This window comes from Paramisgurnus dabryanus, chromosome 4 (assembly GCF_030506205.2).
Source record: "Paramisgurnus dabryanus chromosome 4, PD_genome_1.1, whole genome shotgun sequence".
In the NCBI taxonomy this organism is placed as follows: domain Eukaryota; kingdom Metazoa; phylum Chordata; class Actinopteri; order Cypriniformes; family Cobitidae; genus Paramisgurnus; species Paramisgurnus dabryanus.
Window position 1 is genome coordinate 15,029,190 of NC_133340.1, and position 24,681 is coordinate 15,053,870.

At 41.0% G+C, this 24,681-nt stretch overlaps 1 protein-coding gene across 1 annotated transcript in view; it reads left to right on the top strand.

Moving 5' to 3' along the window:
* Nucleotides 1-3,803: 3,803 nt before the first annotated feature.
* LOC135746680 (von Willebrand factor A domain-containing protein 7-like) overlaps nt 3,804-24,681 on the top strand; it is a 39,184-nt gene continuing 18,306 nt past the window's right edge. Inside the window, exons 1-11 of the mRNA XM_065265336.2 lie at nt 3,804-3,838; nt 6,485-6,700; nt 7,123-7,404; nt 8,255-8,348; nt 9,048-9,176; nt 9,327-9,513; nt 10,537-10,706; nt 11,349-11,461; nt 11,754-11,870; nt 12,015-12,221; nt 18,150-18,282. Coding sequence (XP_065121408.2) covers nt 6,506-6,700; nt 7,123-7,404; nt 8,255-8,348; nt 9,048-9,176; nt 9,327-9,513; nt 10,537-10,706; nt 11,349-11,461; nt 11,754-11,870; nt 12,015-12,221; nt 18,150-18,282 — 1,627 coding nt within the window. The 5' untranslated portion in view covers nt 3,804-3,838; nt 6,485-6,505. The remainder of the gene's footprint in view (nt 3,839-6,484; nt 6,701-7,122; nt 7,405-8,254; nt 8,349-9,047; nt 9,177-9,326; nt 9,514-10,536; nt 10,707-11,348; nt 11,462-11,753; nt 11,871-12,014; nt 12,222-18,149; nt 18,283-24,681) is intronic.

A 24,681-nucleotide genomic window follows, 5' to 3' on the forward strand; every position in this document is an offset into this window, starting at 1 on the left:
GAAAATCAGCGGTGTAACGTTAACGTTGACATTTATTAAACATGTGCGCCTGGCCATCACATTAGACAGATAATGATCTAATACGGCTTATGATAACTAATGTTGAATCACATTGACATTGTGGCTTTACTTAATAACTATTATTTTAACATACCTTGATGTGATTCTTCAGGTTGGACGGTGAGTTTTTAAATGACAAAATGTAAGTGATTTTCGGTAGGCATAAGACGCGCTTTATTCGGTAATCGGGAATCTTTAATTCCAATGTACAAAAACATTTCTTACAAATACGTCCACGGGTGTATAACGTTAGCTTTCTCACCCTGTTCATCATCGGGGTGGTCGATTACGATAACGGGAGGTCCTAAGATAGGTGCTTTCATTGCAGTTACAGTTGTGCTTCCTCATCCTTTGGCAACACTACGCTAAAATAGAGTGTACGTGAAATAGAGTGTGCGGAGCGTGCGTAATGCAATCTAGAAGCACTGATTCGCCAAAACCTCCCTTATTGAGGTCGCACACATTTCTTTTGATTTTATTTTGTAGTAACGAGTAACGAATATGCTTAGTGGAAATGTATCGGAGTAAAAGTATACATTTTATCTAGAAAATGTAGTGGAGTAAAAGTGAAAGTTGACATAAATTTAAATAGCGAAGTTATGTGAAATTTCTACTTAAGTACAGTAACGAAGTATTTTTACTTCGTTACATTACAACACTGCATGACAGCTGATCAACATTTAGCCTAAAGCAGTATGCTAGGTAAGGGTGGGTTGAACTCAGACTAAATTTCACTGCATGTATCAATAAATGTAATCCCCCAATGAACACTGTGTGCATAGTGTCACATCTACGTAGGCTATCAGTGCAACACGAACCACTCAATAACAATGTGCATAAGCCCTTATTATTATCAGATGCAAACCACAATCTGCATGATACAGTACTCGCCAAGTAGTAAAGCACTCACGTGTCACTTTTCAGTCACATATGAGTACATTTAAGAGCTGCGCTTAGGGTGGCCATTCGTGCCAGTTCCGCCGGACACGTCCCGCACATGTTTTCGGGTTCGTTCTCCGGAAGTCGCATTGCTTCGACCGCATACGTCATCGAGGTTCTCACATTTCAGTTAAAATACATTAGAAAATTAAGATTTATATATTTTAAGTCATTTAATCATAGTAGTTTCATTCTTACCTTGAAATGTAACGGTTGCTTTTCTGAAATTAAACCTGAAATATTAAACCTTGATGACGTATGCGGTCGACCAACGAGACTTCCGGAGAACGAACCCGAAAACATGTTCGGGACGTGTCCGGCGGAACTGGCACGAATGGCCACCCTAGCTGCACTGTGTTACTGAAGTCAGTCTCATCCATCATAACTGCCACCAAATTTGTTTGTTTGTCGCAAGTCAGCATCATGCTCCGCTAATGGCGTTAACAATTCCAAGTAATTACTCCTGTTCAGCGAATCTCTGGATTCATCGTGTCCCCTGATAATTCTTGCCGTCCCAAAAAGAGAACACAGTCAAGATGCTTCATGATCTCCTGGTTTCTATACCTGTTAAGTTGCAAATCCACACGACATTCACCAAAAGTTTTCAAATGCACAACTGACATTATTATGGCGCTCGGAGCCTTGGTGTTTAAGAGCTGCTTTCGTGAAGCTGTTCAGACTGTCAAAGCCAGTATCATTCCATGTCCCTTTACTCGTATTAAAAAGTAAACACGGCCAACAAAATAACTTCTTGTGCTGGGGGCAACAAGATCGGGTGTATCTGCAACAGCGGGTGTCATTTTCTTTAAAAACTTAATTTTCGCGCTCACGTTGGAAATTTAAGACAGACATTAGGGGTAACGCTGGGCACGTCGCTAGACTCAGAGGACGTGCTGTCAATAAACGTCAAAATTTGATTGGTTGATGTTTCTGTCACCAATGATTGTAACAAATCAGATGTGTTGTCCTTCAACACAAGCCTAGCAATATCTGTAGAGCTGGTCCCACTTGAGTAAGCTGATTTTTATGTGAATTTTTTAGGGTACTCCGGTTCAACCTTAGCAAAACTAACACATTTTGCGGACATTACACCAATGAAAAGAAGTAAATAGCATTCTAAAGAAAAACATTTAACACTTTAAAAAAATTATTTTTAATTAATGGTCCTGACGGCCCACCACCGATACCAACGTTACCCTGTTGTGCACCCTAACCCTGCGTCCGAAATTTGTGACAGAATGTACTGAATTAAATCTACTCATAGACCATTGAAACAGTATGTTCTAGTATAAACATGGATAGTATGGATGAAATTCAGATGCACATCTTCCAGTAGTCTTAACAACAAGTGAGTTGTTAACTTTTCTGATGTTCAATTTACCCATAACCATGCAATACATACACCAAATTCCAATTTTGCGTGCATATGCTATGCAAGTCCTTCCCATTCACTTAATATTTTGCTTCTTTTCATGTTGTTTTATGTATTGGTTTTTCAAATTATTTTTGTTTTTTTTAAACCATTTCCACTTGGGTTTGGATTTGCTTTAGGATGTCATTTAATATATGGATTTCTCATTGTTTTGTCTATTTTCAAACCATGGTTGCTTGGACTTGGGGTTAGATTTGGAGTTTGGGTTAAGATGTCATTTTATGTATCAAAAAGTTGTTCTAACCCCAAACCCAAGCAACAATGGTAAAAGAAGTTTTAAAATGTAGAAATCAAACATAAAACAACACGGAAAGATGTGCCGTATTAAGTGAACAGAAAGGACTGGCATAAAATATCCACAGACATACAAAGCCTATCCTGTGCATTTGTGAACCGTCATTGACAAGGAGTACATAAACCCTACTTGCTGTTTGCTTTGACTGTTTTTAATGTTAGAGAGTACAAACCATTTGATATTTGAGATAAAATAAAACTTACCGCTGAGTTAAGCAGATTTCACTTGAAAATCGTCTGTGACGCGACAGTCAGCACTCAGCACATAATCATTTTAAATCCATTTATAAGACAAATGCTCTTGTTATGTTTAATATAAAGTTTACATTGTGTTGTAAAAATTATGAAATTATCTTCATACTTGCTTAATTCATAATGAGAACATATTAACGCAAGATTTTTTTATTCTGCTATATATAACACTATAAACAATAATATATGTCATTTTATATTCAAAATATAATTGTATCTTGAAATGCACATTATCTGGTTCATGTTGCTACAGTTTAATTCAGACAAATCATTGGTAAGGTGTATTCATTTTCATTGTAAGCCTTTAAAAAGTAATTATTTTAGATGCAATTTTGTAATATTTACAGCTTAAATTCTAATTCTAATAATAATAATAATAATGAAACATGTAAAATCATTCCGCAGAATTCACAGATTTTTACAAAAAATTTCACACAGAAAAAAAGTCAGCAAATTCCATCTGGCCCTGTAAGTTATGAATAAGTGTAAGCTATGAATATGCTAGTTTGATCTAGCTTTGCACTATCATACATCTGAATGAATCACAACTTAATGCTAGTTTAAACCATTCATATTTGGTATCTTAATTTCTAATTATTTCTGTTTTATTCCTAGTAGTACTGAGGCAGGATCATGACAGGCCCATGTTTTGTGTGGTATAGCACATGGCCTTTGTTTATTTATTTGTCTCATCTCCTGCGCCTGCACCCTCGTTTCCTAGTTAATTATCCCATTATTGTTTCATGATTGTAACCTGTTGCACTCTTGATTGCTCCCTTATTTAATGTCCTTGTGTTTGCTGTTCTTGTTTGCTTTGTACTGATTGTGAAGACTTTGTTTTTCCAATTCAATTCAAGTCAAGTGAGTCATACAGTAGTTAACTTTAGTCAAGTGTATTGTTAAGTCTTTTGTCAAGCAAATCTAGTCTGTAAAAAATTATACTCTTTAAGCCTCAACCAAGATATATCTCATATACTTATTGTACATATAAATGATAGTTAAGCAATATCGCTCGAGTAGGAGTGTGATATAGCTCTATATCATCACGGCTGTGATTAGGCCTCCGGCCGGAGGCAATCACAGCCGTGATGATATAGAGCTATATCACACGACTCCGAGAGCGATATTGCTTTTATACAACAGTTCGACGGCACACGTTTGAAAAACGAAAACTAAAAAACAACAACGGAGTTATTTTAAAAGCCTCTTTGTTTGAGAACTACTTCTTCCGCCACGGATTTGAGGGCGGCCAGAATGACAGGTAAAACTTTCGGCTGCTTTGAAGCTCATAACAACTCAATGGACGGAAAAGCGGTTTCTTTATATTACCGTTTCTTGGTCACAAAGTGTAGTTTTAAGATTAGTTTAGTCGAGAATGTATATGTATTATATTTAAATCTGCAGTCGATTAGTAAAGATAGCGCCTGTTTGAACGAGTGCTTACTGAGATTCGGTACGAATGAGAACCAAAGCATGAGCGGACGTGAGTGTTCACTCGCCCCGCTGACCACCGCCCTCTCTGGGCTACATCTCTGACAGAGATACCCTGGCTCTCATGTTGGCCTTGTTTGTTTATGATCGTCAAAATGAGATCAAATCAGCAGTATGTGGTGTCATGATCAAACGATTACTTGTTTTTTTATTCATATTTAGTGTCTTTTGTGTTATTGTTTTGGCGCGAGGTAAAAGTTAATAAAACTATACTTGTATAACGTTACTATTGCTTTCTCATTTATTCTTAACGCGATACGAGCACTCGATTATTATTATTAAACTTTTTTCTTGTCAGTACTATACAAAACGGTTTTTTATAAGTGTCAGAGAGATGTTTTTGCATGCTGCTTATAAATATACCAGTGGCGATATCTCATAACATGTTTTAATAGTCACATCACGATAAAGTCAATGATCAATGTCCACATTTAAAAGCTGCGGTGCTTACCTGCATTTCCACGGTGTTTTCGCGTTCTGATAAAAGATATAGCTCCAGAAAAAAACGAGTGTTTATATTCCTCTTTCCAAGTGTTAATCGTCCACACGATGTGACAAGACATTTCTCCCATTAACTTTAACGTAACATCCAAGAGCGCTGATCTTTGACAGAATAATTACTTCCGATTGGGGATTCACAGACTGATTTATGAGCAAGTAAACTGAGACACACGGAGAGTGATTCAAAACAGCGCGTCTGTGTTTTTCCATTCAGAGATGAGCCTGCTTAGGACCTCCATTCACTAGGTGGCGGAATGATACGAAAGGTGATGCGGTTACAGTGCCGTTATCAGCACAATATCGCATAGCTCTTAGCCAATCAGATTCGAGAACCAGAAAGAACTGTTGTATAATATAGTTTATAGCCTGGTTGACACAAGACATTGTAAAATCAACAAACAAAAGGACAAAGATTATGTAAATGCTTTTATTTTATTTTCTGAAGTTCTATTATTCTACATCCTGAAAAATCTTGGAAGTAGTAAATCTGTGTTTTTACCATCTACTGTAATATACTTATTTGCATATAATGCAGGGTCTAGTCTAGTTTTGATAACTGTGTGGTTTTTCTAAAATAGCTTCAGTGGATAAGGCTATAAAGAGAATTATAAATTTGTGAAACCTGTTTTGTCTCAAGATACACACCAGTATTGTTTTGTAGGGTTCGTTTGTGAAAACGACTTAAATGTCGTAATATAAGGCCTAGTTCTGGATGAACCTAAACCCTGTCTGGGAAACTGCCCCAAAACCAATAAATTCATTAAGTTTTCTGTTGCGTTTTAGGCAGGGTTCTATTACACGCACACACACTTTTTAACTTTAAGCAGTCTCACACCAAATAAAAAGCGTTCGGTCATATGAGACACAGCCATCTTTTAACAGTATACTGGGAACTATGTTCCACAACTCACTCCGCCCAAGTAGCAGTGCTTCAACTTCAGAGAATACAGTTCCCAGTATGTGGGTTTATTATTTCAAAAGGAGCAGACATGACTTGCTAAACTTTGAACATGTTAGCGGTACTTTCACTTCACATTCAATGTCATTCAGCACTTCGTTTTTATTTAAGAGCTACTTCTACTGCCACCATTGCACTTTTGTTGATTTGAGCATTTATAATGACACAAAAAAGCGAATCTATGTAATTAACAGTAATGATATGTTTAGTTGACTTAGAAAGAAACACAAATGCACATACTCAAAAAAGCACACTTTAGGTTAATATGTTGCTATATATATATTGATCTGGAAACTATGTGAAGAAATGAAAGTGAAACATTTGGCGTGTGTCAGACCTTTGGCCTCATTTTTGAGATGCTCTTTCGAATCAAGTCTTGTTTACACCACTTAATTTACGAGGATACTTTAAATTACTACAGTATTATGTAAGTGACCTGCTGTTTGTGAACCTTTCTATTGATTAAGGAATCCTCCAATTAATCTTGCAGCAAAGCCAGTGTGAACATTGTTTTAAAGCTGCTTTACTAACATTTTAAATTGTGAATTTTCCCATAGGACCTGTGCTTGTAGACAGTCATGATGTTGCTGATATTTTTGGCTGTATTTCTCAACAGGGGGGCCTTTCAGCCCCCCTGGGCAACAGCTTTCAAACCCTTTACTTCTGGGAGCTCCCTCACCCATCGACAAATCACTGAGATGGCCATTCTCCGCAAGACTGCAGAAGTGTGCCGTGACGTAGCCATTGCTGAGGGGCAAGACCTCAAGCTAACTGTAAGACCAGAATTTAGGAGTATAAGCCATTGAGGTGCAAGGGGTTTTGGTTATTTCATAACTCAGGGACAGACCTTGACAGAAAGCAAAATTTGTTTAATTAATTAATTAAATTAAGACTGGATGTTAAACTCATTTTATGAAATAATTGTATAAAAATAAAGATTCAGTCATTTATTCTCACCCTTATATTGTTTATAGGCACACTATTTAAGATTTTTGGAATAAAATATCCAAAGATCACTAGCACAGTGCATACTCAGAAAAACTAGACTGTTGGAATGTGGTTTTTAAGCCTAACATATTTATACTAAAAGGAAAGAATGTTTTATTTTGATTGATCTATATGTATGTATATATATATATATATATATATGCATATTTTTTGCATTTTTACAATTGTTTTCACTCTCCATATTCAGATCGACAACACCCTGACTGTATTTGCTGTTCAGCAAGCCTGCTCAAGATTATATTCTGTCCACTCCACACATGGCTTTCAATCAGCTATGTCCAGTACTTCTTATTCTAATGCTCTTGTGGACATAGATCAAATCCATCCTGAACGGCACTGTGATGCTGAGAAAATCAGGGAAGCGCAGCAGCTTATTACTGATGGCCTGAAATCAGTGAAAACCGACATAGATGAGGAAAGCTATGTTTTTGCCCGCATCAGTTTGGGGATAATATATCATACTTTACAGGTATGGTTTAACAAGGTCAGTGTGTAAGAATATATGAAGAGCTAAGATGCAAAACCCGGTGTGCTTATGTTTAGGTTCAGTAATTTTACTTTAATAGCAATGAAAAGGTTATTAGTAATTGAAATTCCTTATTTTCACAAATGTTACTTCAGTGATTTAATTGGTATTTAACAAATGTTACCTTCTTTACAGAAAACTACTAAGTGCATGCAAAAATTTTCACTTTAAAAAAGTCTCTCCAGTCACTATTCACTGTCATTTCTAAAAAAAAAAAGAATCAGCAATTTGGTCAATGTCCTAATAAATTCAGTAAAATATATTTGGTAAAAAAAAAACTCTTGCACCATGCATTTTAAAAATGCTGGGTTGTTTTCAACCCAATGTTGGGTCAAAAAGAGAGAAGCCCTACCTTTGGGTTAAATTAACCCAGAAAATATTGGGGATTGACCCAACAATGGGTTAAAAAAACCCAGCATTTTAGGTTGAAACCAGTGGCAGCGTTTCACAAAAACCTAGGGTATGGCATAATTTAATCTGGCCATATACAAGAAGGACATTCTCAAATAATGAAACCATAAAACCACGCACAGTACAGGCAACAACAATACGCAAGCAATAGAAACTGTGGAAATATTCTAATTTGGGTTGTTTATATTGGTTTTAGCTGAGTGCAACTCATGCAATTTGCAAATTTGTTTTAAAAATACTGAGTTAAATTCTTATAACTATTAATTTATTGCTGTCTAAATCAGACATGTCAGACAAGTCCCTGTAAATGAATTAATAATGTCTGTTTGTTGCATTCTGAAAATTTGACAGGAAATGCAAATGGCTTTGTTTTTACATATAGGATTTCTACAGCCACAGTAACTGGGTGGAACTGGATAAAAGTGTTCCTTTCAGCAAACTCATTGACGGGGACAAAATAATCGACAACATAGCAGGTATAGTGACAATTGTTCTCACATAAACTTTTTTCAAATTTTACATAAAAATCCTTTGTGGTTCTAATCTAAACACACAAAGTTGATTAATGACATAGTTAAAATGGGTAATTACCAATTACATACATACAATATATGATGTATTTTATATGAGGTGTGCTTTACCATCTTGGGTGTGCATTATTTTCAAAAATCAACGGCCCGTCATCAATATTCCTTACATAAATCCTGCCATGCTTCCCAATCCTGGTCTACGAGGCCTGGGCCCCTCCCAGAAGTTTTAGATGTCTCCTTATTTAACACACCTGCATACCCTCTATAAACAGAAAAGAAAGTGAATGTGGAATTAGAGTGTGAGTCCATAGTCCAGATGGGAGAGGATGCCACCTGGTGGTGGGATGAATGGATGAATTTATTACAATCCATACATTGGATACATTTTTTTATTAAAAAAAATAAATAAATACTCTGCAATGATGTTGAATTATGAATTTGCACATGGTTTGTCTTGAAGCATATTAAAAACACCCCATAGAAATAACAAAACATGCTGCTTTTCACCACAGGGGGACTTTAAAATTATTGATAATATAACACAAAAGCTGTCAACAATTATTATTGTACATCTTTGAAATTAACAAAGATTACATCTCAATGATTTTTCACTGTGTGTTTATTCCAACGCAAACACATGTTTAGATACCAACACAAAAACATGCAGAAACTGCAATGGAAGTAACTGCAGTGATAATATCCTCCCAGAGTTAAAAGAAAAGAACCTCCTAACTTCAGGATATTTCAGCATGATTTCCTCATCCAAACCTGAAGGTAAGGAAGCATGTCCTCTGATACAGTATTATGGGTTAGATCTGCTTTGGATATCATCAGCCAATAAAAATCCTCAATACAGTCATGACACATCATGATACCAATACATCTTAGGATGATTAGACTTAAACTTTAACTTCTATTTTTTAGGCAAGTGTAGCCACGGTGGCAAATTTGACAAGAGCAGTTTTAAAAAACCTACTGGAGGTATCAATAAAGATGAGATCACCTCAAGTCATGGCATCTATCACCAGCGTGCTGCAGACATGGCCATCAGAGCCACCATGGAATTGCTGGAAGACATTAGACTGGCCAAAGGCAACCAGGCCTTTCTTCAGTATGGGACCCTTATTCAGAGATGTTTATTTTTTGAAAACCATAGTGAATTTTTTTGTGAAATTTATAAAATCTGATGATTTCTGAACTTGTAATCTTTTCAGTAGTGGTGCAAGAGCAGGTTAAGCTTGGACAGGAAATGTGACAAAAACAGAGCACAAATAAATACACGATAAGAAACCGCCCCAATAAGACAGATTGACACCAACCCTGTTTACATGCACCCTCATAATGCAATTATAATGGGATTTTGGCAATATTGCGATTACCTCATGTGAATGCACTACTTCGATAAAAATAATGTGATCAAGCTCATAATTGCAGTAAGTATAATCGTATTAAAAGAGGTGGTGTACAGTGTTTTTAATCGAAGTATGCGGCCATGTAAACACTTTAATTGCATCTATACCGCACTAACTGAAGTGGCATGTGTTTTAGTCACGCATCTTGCTTCAAGTTTTTCTTCAAAACTTCAAGTTTCCCTGAAACATTTAAATACGAACTGTCAGCAGTCTGCCTTCATCCAGAAACAGCTCAAGTAATGCGACAGCAGCTTATAAAATTGTTACAGGCCCTGTCATAATATTTCTGTCTTCATTACAGGACCGCATAACGAAATGCGTATTTGTCATTTAATGTAAGTAAATTAAAACAGTGAAAGATCATCATTTGTGCTCTGCATTGGGCTATATTCCGAATAATTAGAAAATAAAAACCGCATGTAAAAGGAGTGTAGAGGTTAGCTCCAGTCATGTATACATTTTTACTGCAATTACGTTCTTTTCTCTAATTATTGGACAAAATCGCATTATTGTTGTAGTATATGTAAACGTAGTCAGTGATTCTGACAAATACTTAATTTAACTGAACAGAATTTAGAACTAAGAGCTTATAACAAACATATAAAGATAGAAGGATACCATTTGTAAAAGACAAAACCTTTACTCAATTTGCAAATTATTATAATTTTTTTTTTTACAAAAACATGTGTAAAGTAATTGATTTCCTACTTTATTTCTCTAAGATTGGTGGGGATGAACAAGACGTCAGTGCTGGCTTTTGTTATTGACACCACAGGCAGTATGTCTGATGACATCAAAGCGGCAAAGAGAGTGTCCTTTAACATTATTGACAGCAGGATAGCATCAGCAGAGAAACCTTCAGAATATATCCTAGTTCCATTTAATGACCCAGGTAGACCTGTTATACTATTTTATATATGACCTGGCTACTTCAAAACTGTGTTGTGGTGGTGCTCTGGTGGTGTATAGCCCTGTATGGTGTATATGTACATGTAAAATTTACTTTGTGTTGAAGTTTGTAACATATCACTGGTAGATAATATTTCTACAGTATTACTATTTTTTTTAATAATGTGTTGAATTTTATAATTTTTGCTCCATAAACTGATAAAAGTTCACTAATAGTATTGACTACAAATTTTTTTTCCATGGCATACTTGCGGATCTTCGCATTTTTCCGTGGCCTTATCACAGACTTTCTTTTCCGTGGCATTCTCACGGATTGGTTACTCAACTGCTTTTTCCTATTTTCAAACCATTGTCGCTTCAGTTTAGTTTAGTCTTGGAAAACCTCTGTATGATCCTGGCCACTGCACTGTACCTCATTTTCAGAGTGTTACCGATCTTCTCATAGCCTAGGGCCTAGGCTATCTTTGTGGAGAACAACATTTCTAATTCTCAAATCCTCAGAGAGTTCTTTGACTTAAAGGGTGTTCACCATCGACTGGTCAGCATAAAAGAATAATATTATCATAAGATATGGTAAAATGGTTGTTCACTTTCGTGAGATATTGTATATGCTTGATGACTACAGATTTTGGACCACTGATAAGGACTCAAAATGCAGAGTATTTCAAAGAAAAAATAAGCTTGCTCACAGCTCATGACGGAGGAGATAAATCAGAAATGTCCTTATCTGGACTCCAGGTGGGCATTTCCATGTGTGTGTGTATGTATCCACTCTAAAAAAGTGCTGGGTTGTTTAAACACAGGGTTGGGTCACTATTGGACAGAACATGCTTTAACCCAACTGCTGGGTTGTTTCAACTCATGGTTGAGTAACAATAACCCAGCAGCACATCATCTAACATTGCTTTATAGCCCCAATGTGAAAGGGCTATAAGACTGCATTTTAACTAAATTAACTTTAAAAGAATGTGCTATGACGTCTTAAAGTTAAAAAATTTTTAGTTGTTTTTATTGTTATTTGGTTCTTTAGATGGCACTTGCAGGAGCTCCTCCATCTTCAGACATTTATGTGTTTACTGATGCTGGAGCCAAAGACTTTGAATTAGAAAGCACAATTCGAGCCATGATAGAAAACACCAAGTCAAGAGTAAGTGCCTGCAGTTCATTCATGCGTTACCACTGCCCTATTTATTGCATCAACTCTGTTGCTAAAACATTTTGGTCTCATCTGTATTTCTATCTGTTTTGGATCTTTGTCTCACTCTTTGCTTTGTGTGCTCCCAAAACCCAGGTCAATTTCTTGCTGACAAAAACCTTTTTATTCCGCAAAAGAAGGTACGTCTCACAATCTCAGCGTTCCTCAACAAGAATGTCTCAACCAGAAATAAAGCTGTACAGAGACTTGGCAGATGTTTCTGGTGGACATGTCATAGAGGTCACCAAGAGAACACTTTCTCAGGCCACAGAAGTTATTACTGATTTATCTGCCTCTGCTCTGGTATGTTTAAAATAATCACATTATAATGAATACATGTAATTATGCAAAATCTATTATAAACTTTAAGGGCCGGTATGGACAGGGATTAGAGTAGTTCAGCATTTCTCAAAGTTTGCGGCGCTCCCCACTGATTGGGAATTGGAACATTACAAGTGGCAGGCGTGACAAACTTTAGTAATTTTTGTGCCCATTAGGGCTGCGACGGTTGTCATAACCACTGCACAACTGTGGTGGTGTGCACGTCACAAACTATAAAAAATATAATGTACAATCTCGCTCAGCTATATGTCTTCAAGTTTGTGTGAACGCAAACGGCCAGCAGACTCTGAGTAAGTGCGCTATTTGCAAGGGGAGGTAACTGATATCAGTGATGACCCGGCTTGGGGTGGAACAATGAGGCAAGATGTTTCTCTCTTCATCACTTAAGGTTGCAAAGAAGTACACCATCAGAACACGTTTTCACTCCAGCTAGAAACATTATAACCCCAAAAATATTTCTCACTTGAACCAAGTGTTGTTTTACGGATAGAAGTGTAACAGCACATACATATAGGCGCCGGCAAGGGCGTAACTTTGGGTCTACCATTGGGGGGGTTAAACTCGCGGCATATTTATTTATTTATTGAATAATTTTCTTGTGTAAAAGGTAACATGCTAATTTTCCGCTCCTGTATTATAAATACATTGTGATACTTTTACTGATTTAGATTACTTAACATAAATGCAGCTGTTCACTTGACTATTTATGCCATACTGACACAAATTAAGCACTAGCCAGCAGTGGCAGTTTCCACATTTTTTGTCTGTTCAATATTTTATCAAAAAAGAAACAAGAACTTAAAGATTAATCAATTCCATCACTGTATTGGCACCTACATGCAGCAAATGTATTATGAACAATTCAACTCTCAATACATTACACAATACAGTGTGGCACACTGGAGTGCAGCTTGCACCTTTATTAAGAACAGATTTCACATATTGGTGGGCATCACCAAAACTCACCATCCACTAACAAAATCTAAACAAAAGCATGTAAATACAAAAGAAAACCTATCTGTAAATCACATTTACGGTACTGTATGTGACAACATATTAGGCTGCAACTTAACACACATACCATTCAGATAAAAGCACCAAACACCTGTTTATGTCTCGGTGTAAAAGAAATGCAAAATGATGATTTTTACATCATTGAAAGAAGGAAGTGCAACACTGAATTCCATATTTCTCCTGTCTCAGGGGAAACAGAGGGAAAGATGCATGACCATTCAAAAACATGACTGAGTTTGTAACTATACAAAGCTTAAAGGCGCTCTAAGCGAATAATGTGCGACGTCACTTCCTGTTGATGTTTGGACTGTTTTCAAACAGACAGAGCGTAGCTAACTCCTCCCCCTCCCCCTCCCTTCCGTGCTTTCATGAACGCGCCCAACCCCCACCCCCAAATCCTTCTTGTCGTTTATTGGCTGGAACACTTTGTTATGGTTTCTGTTTGTAGGTTTGGCCATTTGTTGATATTGCCGTTTGTGAAGCCTGGGCTGTCTACAGAGATCGCGTTTTTTTACAGTTTGATCAGCGGACAGGCAGCAAGCAGATAGTGAGGAGATGTTTCCGGTATGTAACAAAAAATGTTTTATGGTCTAAAACGCTTCAATTCGCTTAGAGCACCTTTAATGCAAATGGGTGAAGTGTCCCTTTAAGAAGTCCAATTTGTCCTGATGGATGTGACACACTGCAACATGTTTCAGCCTCTGCTGTGTCATCAGAGCCGGCCCTAGACCTTCGGGGGCCCTAAGCACAGTTTGGTCGAGGGCCCATTTGACCGTTTTAAGTAAGGCCTAAAGAAAAGAAATGACTACCTTATAACTATACTGTACATATTATATCTATCTAGTTTTTTTAAAATGTCTATTAAATTATGTTTTAACTATTCTATGTATACTGTATATGTTAATTATCTTTTTTTACGTTGCTGGTCCTGAGTACGTATTTTGTTCTTATGTGGCAACATGTTGCCTACAGAATGATAATAAAAGATCTTGGGGTGGTCCCAGACAGGGATTATCTAAAGCCAGTACTCGGCCTTAGTTTAATTAGAAAACATAACTAATTTTAAACATGCCTTACTAAAAACATTACTTGTGTTTATTTTGAGGCAAAACAAAGGGCACTGTTGTATTCTAAGATATGTCAGTGCAAGCTTTTTTCAATTTGGACAGCTCTTAGCCTCCTTTTATTTTAGTCTAGGACTAGTTTAATTCCTATCAGGGAAACTGCCCCCTTGAGTTCTTGTTCCAGTTGTGTGATTGCAGTACCAGTTTTAGCCACAAGTTTTGCGATTGCAATACCAGTTTTGGCCACAATCCTAAATGCTGTTCCTTTAATGTTTTCTACATAAAAGCATCTTATATAATGCAAAGAACATTCTATGAAAATATAACCTTTATATCTTTTATTTTGACTGAGTAAGGTCACATATTGAAATCAACCTTTGATGCTCCCAAAGACACCTTAGCCTACTTTTATTTTAGTCTAGGACTAGTTTAATTCCTATCAGGGAAACTGCCCCCTTGAGTTCTTGATTTGAGTTTCATGTTTGATGTATAACAGGAAAAATATGATACCACTGAACTGATTGACAGTGCAGTGCAACGGACACACACTGATGGACTTGCTGAATAAAAAGACTGATAAAAGTTATTTTCACTGACCATCAAAGAAACATTTTTAATTGAGACCAGAGTTTAAGAGGCACAAACATCAACCTATATATAATTTGAATGAAACAGAGTAAATAGAATGACATTTAAATAAAATATTATATAAAATAATAAATAGAACACTTAAATGTTTAAATTTTTCAAATAAACAACATTAACAATAATATCTAAAACACCACAAACAAGATTAAATGTAGCTAACATTAGCTTTAACAACCGCCTCACTATATATTATCCCTTACTTAAATAGCATAACAAAAGTTAATAGGCTTGTTTGAGATGAGCTAAATCTGCACATAACCGATCACCGGTGATCAGGGCGAGATGCGTTTTTCAACTTGTTCTTGACTTACGACATTCATATTTTTTTTATTAATTCCTTTAAACTTATGTATTAGTGTTGAATTATTTTTAATATGAGCTGTTTATATTTCACACAAAAAACGAATTTATATTACCACTAGACTTAGATTACATCCCAACATTTACTAAGTAGCCTTTTCCAGTGATGAACAGTTCACCTTTGTGGATTCTCCTTATAAACATCTTAATGTTAATGCATTTGTTGGTATTTCAGTTGCATCTATTTAATCCGCGATAAAATACGCGAACGCGATCTCTTCCATTGCTGATGTTTGCAGTCCACAACACAGCGAGATTCATGAAGCGTCTGGCTTGCCTACAGTTTTTTCACTCCTCCCCTTACTACAGCCGTCTGCTCTCGTCTAAATTCCAGGCAAGGCAAGCTGCATCTCAAACAAGCGTAGTCTGACAGACAATGATCAGGTGATGAGTGACATCATAGGGTCAGTCAGGGTCAAGATTAGCGGGGAACTCGCCATAATTATGAACTAAATAAATAACAACTGTGCTTATCATGATGACTGATAAAGAGTGCTGTTGATCAATTTCTTTTAATTTATTTTATGTTTCTTTTGATGTATAATTTTATTTCAACCACTAGCTGGGAGTGACTCTAGGGGGCCCTCTGCTGGCCACGGGGCCCTTTGCAATTGCAAGTGTCGTTTAGTGGCTGGGCCGGCTCTGTGTGTCATAGTTGTGCGTAAACTGGGGACTGTTTACACTTGGTATTAAGATGTGTTTTCATCGATCGGATCACAAGTGGACGAGAGAGACACGTTTACACCTGGTATTTAAATTCGTCTCTTTTGTCCACTTTCGAACACTTCTGTCCTGAATACTGTGAGTCTGGCGAGACGGGTTGGCGAGTCTCTCTGCTGTCATAACGCGAGCGGGAGTAATGATGAGTTTATATGAACGCAAACTAATATTAAGTCAGAGACTCAGAGTCTACTACTTGTTTAGCAAGTAAACATACTGCACGGTGTTTTTTACGTGTATATGTTAGAGCTTTCTCTGAATTTTCAGTGCAATTGATGAAATAGGATCGCGCAACTTTCACACGCTTTCAAAATGAAACTACGGAGATCAGACGCTTTAGTTTTATCAATGAAAGGCTAAAAATAGCGCTTTTCACCGTGTGTTCGCGCCAGAAGTCAGAAAAGACGTAAAACGTTGTGCTTTGTACTACCAAGTCTTTAATCGTCTAACTTGGAGCACTAAAGCTCATCTCTGCTCTGCCTCAGAGGAGGAGACTGGTACGACAAGGAGTAATCTGATCAGAGTTTCAACTTCAGATATATCCTAATATAGCTAACAAATTTGTGAAATTTTGAATAAAAAATGAAATAAAAGCAGATCATCAGTCATTCAGCACGGTGTGACAAGCTGCCTTGTCCTTTTCATCATGCACCGTCAGCTTTCTCCAGCCATTCATCCAGCCACTGCGCACGCACAAAACAGTGAACATACTTTGGAGAGAAAGCGGGATGGGTAATACCAACTTGTCGGTGCGGGGGGGTACATTACAGATTATTTAAAATATAATACTACCTTTCTTGCTGGCAAATGAAATTAATGAAGAAAACGAATAAAAGTGTTAATTCGTAATATTTCATATTTCTTTTAATTTGAATGATGTGATGATATTAGGGGGGTTATATTATCTGGATTTGATTTTTGCGGGGGTCATGACCCCCGTAACCCCCGTGCAAATTCGCACATGGCCGCCGGTCCCATAAGTGCTCCGGTGCTTAGCTTGAGCACCCACCAAAAAAAGGCCAAGCACATATGCTCAATTGCTTCACATTTGCTTCACATTTCGCATCTAAAACCACGTAGCAGGTATAAAAGTTAACAACGGATAAGTATGTGACACAAAGTTAAAAGAAAACTGGAGATTTGGCACCAGCAGAGAAAACCAAGACGGACAGTGGACCTAATCAACTAAAAAGCCAGCCAAAAAGAAAGTATAATGACTTTTGTCAGAGACAAAATGCAAACACAGTTGCATTTTTATTATTTACTTTTGAACAAAATCATATTTCATGCAAAGTATAATACATTTGCATGTTTATTTTCTCTATTGAAAGTGTTTAAGTAAGGAATAATTGACGACAGGCCATTGAATTATAAGAAAATAATGCACACCCAAGGTGCAATGCGGCACGACGCTAACGGAGTGACGTTACACCGCGGGTGTGCATTATTTTAAAATAATTCAAAGGACCAGAGTCAATTATTACTCTTATTCCACGGTTACCACAAGCATTGCTCTGGTGCCTATTTTTAAGACATTTGACACGTTAGGTGTGCGGTTATCAGAAATTAATGCATACCCGCAGAACATTGTCATCAGCATACAGCATTCAACATCAGCATACAGCATTCAACAGACATGTGATATAATGCTGTTTAAACTATGACATGATTAAATACATTTAAACAGTTAAACTTAAAGCCTAGTTGATTCCCATTTTTGGGGGGCGATTGGGCACAGATGCGTCTCCAAAACTTTCCCTACCTCTAAAGTGGGGAATGGCAGAAAAAGTTTGAGAAACACTGGACTAGTCCAAGATTAAAATAAATGTAAGAGCTGTCCAAACTGAAAACAACTTGCACTGACATATCTTAAAATACATCAGTGCCCTTTGTTTTGCCTCAAAATGTACATCAGTAACGTTTTTACTAAGGCATGTTTGTTAAATCTGGTTATATATTTTTAATTAAACTAAGGCCTAGTCCTGGTTTAAGCCAATCTCTGTCAAGGAAACCACCCGTAGATATTGTAATTTATATTACATAAACAAGATTTATACCTACACATATCCTTGTTTTTTTTAAGGTGACTGTTCTTCAAGTCATGAGAAATCCAGCAAAGGCAGAAAACTTTTCTTTTGTGTTGGATTCATCTCTGTCCAATGTGACTATGTATATCACAGGGGTCTCTCCAGTCTTTACCCTTTACAACCCAACAGGTGAGCTAGACATACTGTATATTTTGACAATATGATATTAACTGCACATTATTAGACAATATTAAAGGAAATCGGACGCAAACTATGGGAGGACAGTATTTGATTCACGCATTGTGGTTAACTAAGGTTTGCACTCATCAAACTACTGGTATTTACGCCATTATTTAACGCCCAAGAAAAGCATGTCTTAAATTGCTGTGGTTGTTACGGAATTTAGATGTTGTGCCTGTGTTCTTTAACGTGCACCTTGTCAGCACATTTTGGAATTGCGCTCTCACGCTAATTTGTCCTGTTTAGTAAATCTGTCACAAGTGTAAACCATGTTGCAGGCATTGTCACAGGTCAGGGCGGACCACAGATGTAAACAAGCCGCGCCCCTTCCTAGTTTCCACCTCGAGGAGGTCCCAAAGTCAACCCAATGACCAGACAACACAAGCATAAGTATAATTTAAAAGTAATTTATTTAATTTATTTAAAATGTATAGGGAAAAGGGGCAAGGGTAAGTTAAAACAAAGGGTATCTCCGTCTGCTCTCCAGGAGAAGAAAAAAGGGGGGAGACAGCGGGGCAAGGCTCCTACACCTTGTTTCCTTGATCCCGTGGCCCCCCCTTTTTTCTTCTCCTGGAGGCAGATTAAAACAATATGGTAAGTGGTGGTTCAGTGTTATGTATACCTGGGGGTTTTTCTGGCGACAGGCTGGTATATCCCTTGACGCTACACTAGGGTGGTATCAGGTAGGTTTCTCTCGGACAGCTGGGTTCACACCCTCTTTGTCTTCCGACTCTCCACTGTAAACACAGAATACTTCTGGTCAATGACCAAGGCTCTTTCTCTCTTCCAGGTACCTGTGGCCGTGTACACCTCCAACTCTCCCCCGACGTCGGACTCGGACAGGCTTCCCACGGTAAGTATCTACAGGTATTGAATTCGGGCTCTCTCCTTTTGCAGGCTTTTTAGCTGTAACACAAAGGATTACTTGGCAAACACTGGGACTTTCTCTCTCACCAGGTTGGCTTGTGAAGACAGACAGGCAAGTACTTCACAGGTACTGTACTCAGGTTCATTGAGGTCATTTCCCCGTCTTCCCTGAATTAAACCTGGGACCGTTTGGCGTTGTAGGTGTAGACCAGCAGTATAAATGTCACTGCTGTGGCCCCGTGCTTCTCCCAGAATCGTCACTACCCGGCTCTCCCACCACTCTGCTCCGTGGCAGGGCTCGGTTTCGGTTACGGATGTAACCCTCGTTCCCTGAAGGAGGGAACGGAGACGTCACGTCGTGACCGATGAATTGGGAACTTGCTTAGAGAGACCAATCTGCTTCGTATACTACTAAAACGCCAATGAACTTGGCATTGAGATATTTGCATAATGCTGGCGCCGCCCCGCTTTATAAGCAGCAGGTGCAAATATGGAAATTAGCTTCTTTTCGCTGAGAAAGCCAGGAGAAAGTGACCGGTCGATAAACAGCAGGGAGCAGCTCTGTGGCGACGGGACGTGACGTCTCCATTCCCTCCTTCAGGGAACGAGGGTTACATCCGTAACCGAGACGTTCCCTTTCAGTCGGTCACTACGACGTCACGTCGTGACCGACGAATTGGGAATCCCTATCAAAACGCCACTGAGGGCTGACCTCTTCCAGTGTCTGCGTAAAGCCCTCCGGTTCCACTTAAGGATAAGGAGAATTAGGTTTTAAGGCAGAAGGCCGGGCACTAGATGTTCCTTTAACCCCACAGTAGTGCCAGCGACTGGGAAGCGCCCTATCTGAGCGGTATAGTAGGGACGCTGCGGAAGCCACCGCCCCGTTAAGGGCTATTGGTGGGCGAAGGTCAACCGTAGTTGAGGTATAAATGAGAGCCGTGGCTGTGTAAGCAAAGCAGTGCTCTGCTGAGGGAAACGTGGGCTAGTAGGATTTACCCCACGGAAAAATACTCACAAAGGAACCCGGTGGGACGCAATGTGGAGCCCGAGCCAGACATGTAGGTTCGCGAGGATACAGCTAGTGAAAGGCTGACAGCCAATGCTCCGCAACAAAGGCTGCCAAGGCAGCGGAGGAAGAGCAATTCAAACCATTACGCATTTTTGCTCTGATGGCCTTCCATACTGACACTCAATTTAGAGCACCAGTCGGAGGCTGCAAGCAGACTTGCGAGTCTGCTCTCCGTGCTCTCCTTGGTGAGGAAAAAACACGAGAGGATACAGGCTCGATACGAACACTGAAAATCTAATGAACGTATTAGGTGTCGCCCAACCAGCAGCTCTGTAGATGTCTGTTAGCGAGGAACCACGAGCGATAGCCCAAGATGAGGCAACACTCCGTGTGGAGTGCGCTCTCAAATTAAAGGGGCAAGAATACCTTGCAGATTATAAGCCAAGGGCGATAGTAACAACTATCCAAAGAGACATCCTCTGCTTAGTGACAGCCTTCCCTCTCTGCTGATCACCGTAACAAACAAAGAGCTGGTCTGAGGTCCTGAGGCTTTGCGTGCGAGCCACGTAGAGTCGCAGTGCGCGTACGGGCACAACAAAGCCATGGTTGGGTCTGCCTCCTCCGGGGGCAGCGCTTGCAAGCTCACCACCTGATCTCTGAAGGGAGTGGTGGGAACTTTGGGCACGTAGCCTGGTCTGGGTCTCAGTGAGACAGCAGGACCAAACTAAAGGCACGAATCGTCAACAGAGAATGCATGTAAATCCCCTACTCTCTTCATGGGGGCCAATGCTAGCAGGGTCAGAGTTTTCATTGATAAAAAACGTCAGACTCGCAGACTGCAAAGGCTCAAATGGGGGACCTGTAGGCTTCAGCACCATGGACAGGTCTCAGGATGAAAGAGGGAGGGCGCGAGGGGTTTAGCCTGCGAGCGCCTCTTAAAATGTAATAACCAAATCATGCTGGCCAACTGATCTTCCGTTGATAAGTGAGTGATGAGCAGAAATAGCGGCGATATCAACTTTAATGGCAGAGGGACAGCCTACCATCTAACCTATGTAGAAAATATAAAAGCACAATGTTAATGGGCATTCTCTGGGGTCCTCGCGTTGCGAAGAGCACCGGACGACGAAAAAGGTTTCATTAAGAGCGTAAGCCCGTCTTGTGGACGGAGCTCGATCCGCGTTGATGGTGTTAGATACTGGCTGCGATAAATCACCTAAACCTTGTGCGCGCTCAACGACCATATATGGAGATCCCACAGGTCGGGGCGCGAGTGCCAAATGTGCCCCTTCCTTGAGAAATAAAGTCCTTCCTCAGGGGAATCCGCCAGGGAGGGCTGTCGCGAGGAGTATTAACTATGAAACCCAATTCCTGGTCGTCCAGTACGGACGATTAATAAAGGGCTATCCTCGTCCTGCCTGACTTTGCACAGTGTCTGTGCGATTAAGCTCACTGGAAGGATTGCGAACTTGTGCATCCCCGCGGCCAGCTGTGTGCCCACGCATCCACGCCGAGGCTGCCCTCGGTTAGTGAATTAAATAGGCGACAGTGGGTATCGTCCGGTGACGCAAACAGATCTATCTACGCACGACCGAACTTCTTCCAAATTAGCTGGACCATCTGGGGGTGGAGTCGCCATTCGCCGGGGCGCGCAGCTCGAGAAAGCGCGTCTGCCGCTGTATTGAGCGTACCCGGGATGTAAATGGCACGAAGGGACCTCAGATGCTTCTGACTCCAAAGGAGGAGATGACGAGCAAGATGCGACAGGTGACGAGAGCGCAAAACCGCCTTAACTGTAAATAACGCAACAGTCGCAATGTTGTCGGTGTCGGCTAATACATCCTTCCCTCGCATCTCCAAGCGGAGCGTACAAGTCCCAGATATACAGCGCACCGCTCGCGGCAGTTGGGGTGCTATGCACACCCCTGAGACTGCAAGCCCGTCATACGTGGCTGATCATCCCGTGCTGAGGGCATCGCATGCTACAGAATGCCAGGAAACCCAGAAATGCTGGGTCTACTACGGGGTAAAATTGAAATGACACGCAGGTGTAATGTTTACACGGTGCATGCCGGTGCGCCACGCTCTCCTCGAGCCTCGATCGTAAAGCCAAGGCTGAAGCGGTCTCAAATGAAGCAGCTCGAGCAGTGTCACAGCTGCAGCTGCTGCCATATGTCCAGGAGCTTCTGAAAATGTTTCAGAGGGACAGCGTACTTCCCTCGAATTAAAACGAGGCAAGTCAGAACTGACTGGTTGCGCGCTCTTGTAAAACACGCCAATTAGTCGATCAAGTCTATTTCCATACTGAGAAAAAGGATCCTCTGCACGGGGCAAAGTTGCTCTTTCCCAGATGACCTGATGACTTAAACGAGCGAGATGCCGAAGCATTAACTCTCTGTGTTCGCGCACGTCTGCCAAGAACGGGCTATTATAAGTCGACGTAAATATAAGCAGAATGCGAACAACGCTCTCTCTCGGAGATTTTAATGCCTTGACTAGCACTTTCATGGAGACACTAGGAGAGAGAGACAGCTCGAATGGTGTACTTAATATTAATATGCCCACCCCACGACGCAGAGCGAAAAAACGGTCTAAGGCGAGGGGAGATGGACACATGAAGTACACGTCTAAGGCTGCAAACCGATCTGAATATTGAAATACGAGCCTCGGCGTTATCATCCTAAAGGATCACCTTTGTAGAGCCGGTGCGTAAATCAAATTGATCGTAACCCGCCGCGTATTTTGGGTACTATGAGATAAAGGCTGGAAAAACCCTATCATCATCTCGGTAAGAGGGACCGGCTCGAAACATCCTTCGCCAGCAGGACATCGACTTTTGCACGCAGTACATGTGCATCGGACGCTTTCACTGTAGTGAAACGAAAGCTCGAGAATTTTGGGGGTGTGCCGGTAATTGTATTTCGTAACCGAGGCGGATCGTGCGTAAAACCCAACGAAACGGGCTGGGAACTGAAGCCAAGCACCCAGGCACCGTACGAGGAGAATTAACGACACTACCGAAGTACCCGCGGTGGGGCAGCGAAGCGAGACAGGTGGGACTGCCGGTGCGTCTGCTGTGACAGCATAAACATCTACAGTATGTGTGTGTGACACTGACCTGAGCCCGTTGAGGGTGACGGTCGTCTGGTCTCCTCTGCGGAGAGCGCATACTCCGATGAGGGTGCTGGTGGTCCGGTCTCCTCAGTGGAGAGCTCGGACTCCTCAGGACACCCGCTGGCGATAGAGGAGAGGTAGGGTGAACTGGAGTGCCGCTCACAGATCTCTCGATCCTCCGGAGACCTGGAGAGGGAAGAGGAATGCACTCTTATGTGTGGTTAAGTGGGTACCGGCTGAACAGCCAGTGGAACACATGCAAACCAAGAATTTTCCACCCGACCCTCTACCGGGGGGAAGGAGCGAATCACTGTCTCCTGAAGAGTGATCCTCTGCCAATCCGGGTCGCCTGTCACTGGCCACTTAAACTCCCGATCTTCACGGGAAGCGGCTAAGCGGGCGGGGCGAGCTGCTGACGACCGGTTCCCCTGCGCTGCCGAGACGGGGTCCGAGAAGGGGAACGGAGGTGGCCGCCGCAGGACGCCGACGGCGAGAGGCAGACTGAGGAGCCGGCGTGGTGGACCAAGGGAATCTCTCTTTCGCCGGGCGTGACCTAGGAGATCGCCTCAATCTGCGCAGCGGAGCTGAACGACTCCACGGGCTCGCCGAAGAGGCCGGTCTGTGAGACAGGAGCATTCAAGAAGTTGTTCTCGTCTGCGTCCGTCATGTCAGCCAGACACAGCCAAAGGTGGCGATCTTGAACCACTGTAGTGGACATCGCACGACTGAAGGTCGCGGCCTCCCTCGTAAATCCTTGTCTTTGAACCTGTAGCAACGTTATTCCGTGCAGGGCTGAAGCCGCCTCTCCGCATGCCTGATGGGCAGCGCCCGTAACCGGACAACTGTCTACAAACACGGGAGGGAAGGGTTGGGTGGTCCCTCCAGGAACGCAGCTGCCACGCAACCCTCCGCTCCACTGAAGGGGTCCCCGCCCTTAGCGGCTCCGTTGGTGAGGGAGGTGAGGAGTGAAAGCTGAACGGCCGAGACGGCCGCAAATCACGTCAGCTCTTCGTGCCGTCGGGAAAGAAAGGGACAGGAGGAGAGGCCCGAGAGGTACCGCTCCGAAGTACCAAGGTTAACCTCTCCAACTCTACCGTTTCCGCCGCTCGAGCGGGCACGGCCGCCATCTCCGGGACGACTCCGCCTCGGAGGAAAAAATGGACACCCCTCTGATGCTGCAGAAGTGACGGGACCAGAAGGAGGTAACTTCCTACACACGACCACGCCGTCCTTTCGCCCGGACCAGCCCCGCACTCTTTCCGCCCGCTTCCTAGCGGTCGCCGGATCAGCGGAGCCTGCGGACTTTTCGGAGGCTGGTCTTCGTGGTGCTGCCCAAGGCGGAAGTTGACTCGCCCAAA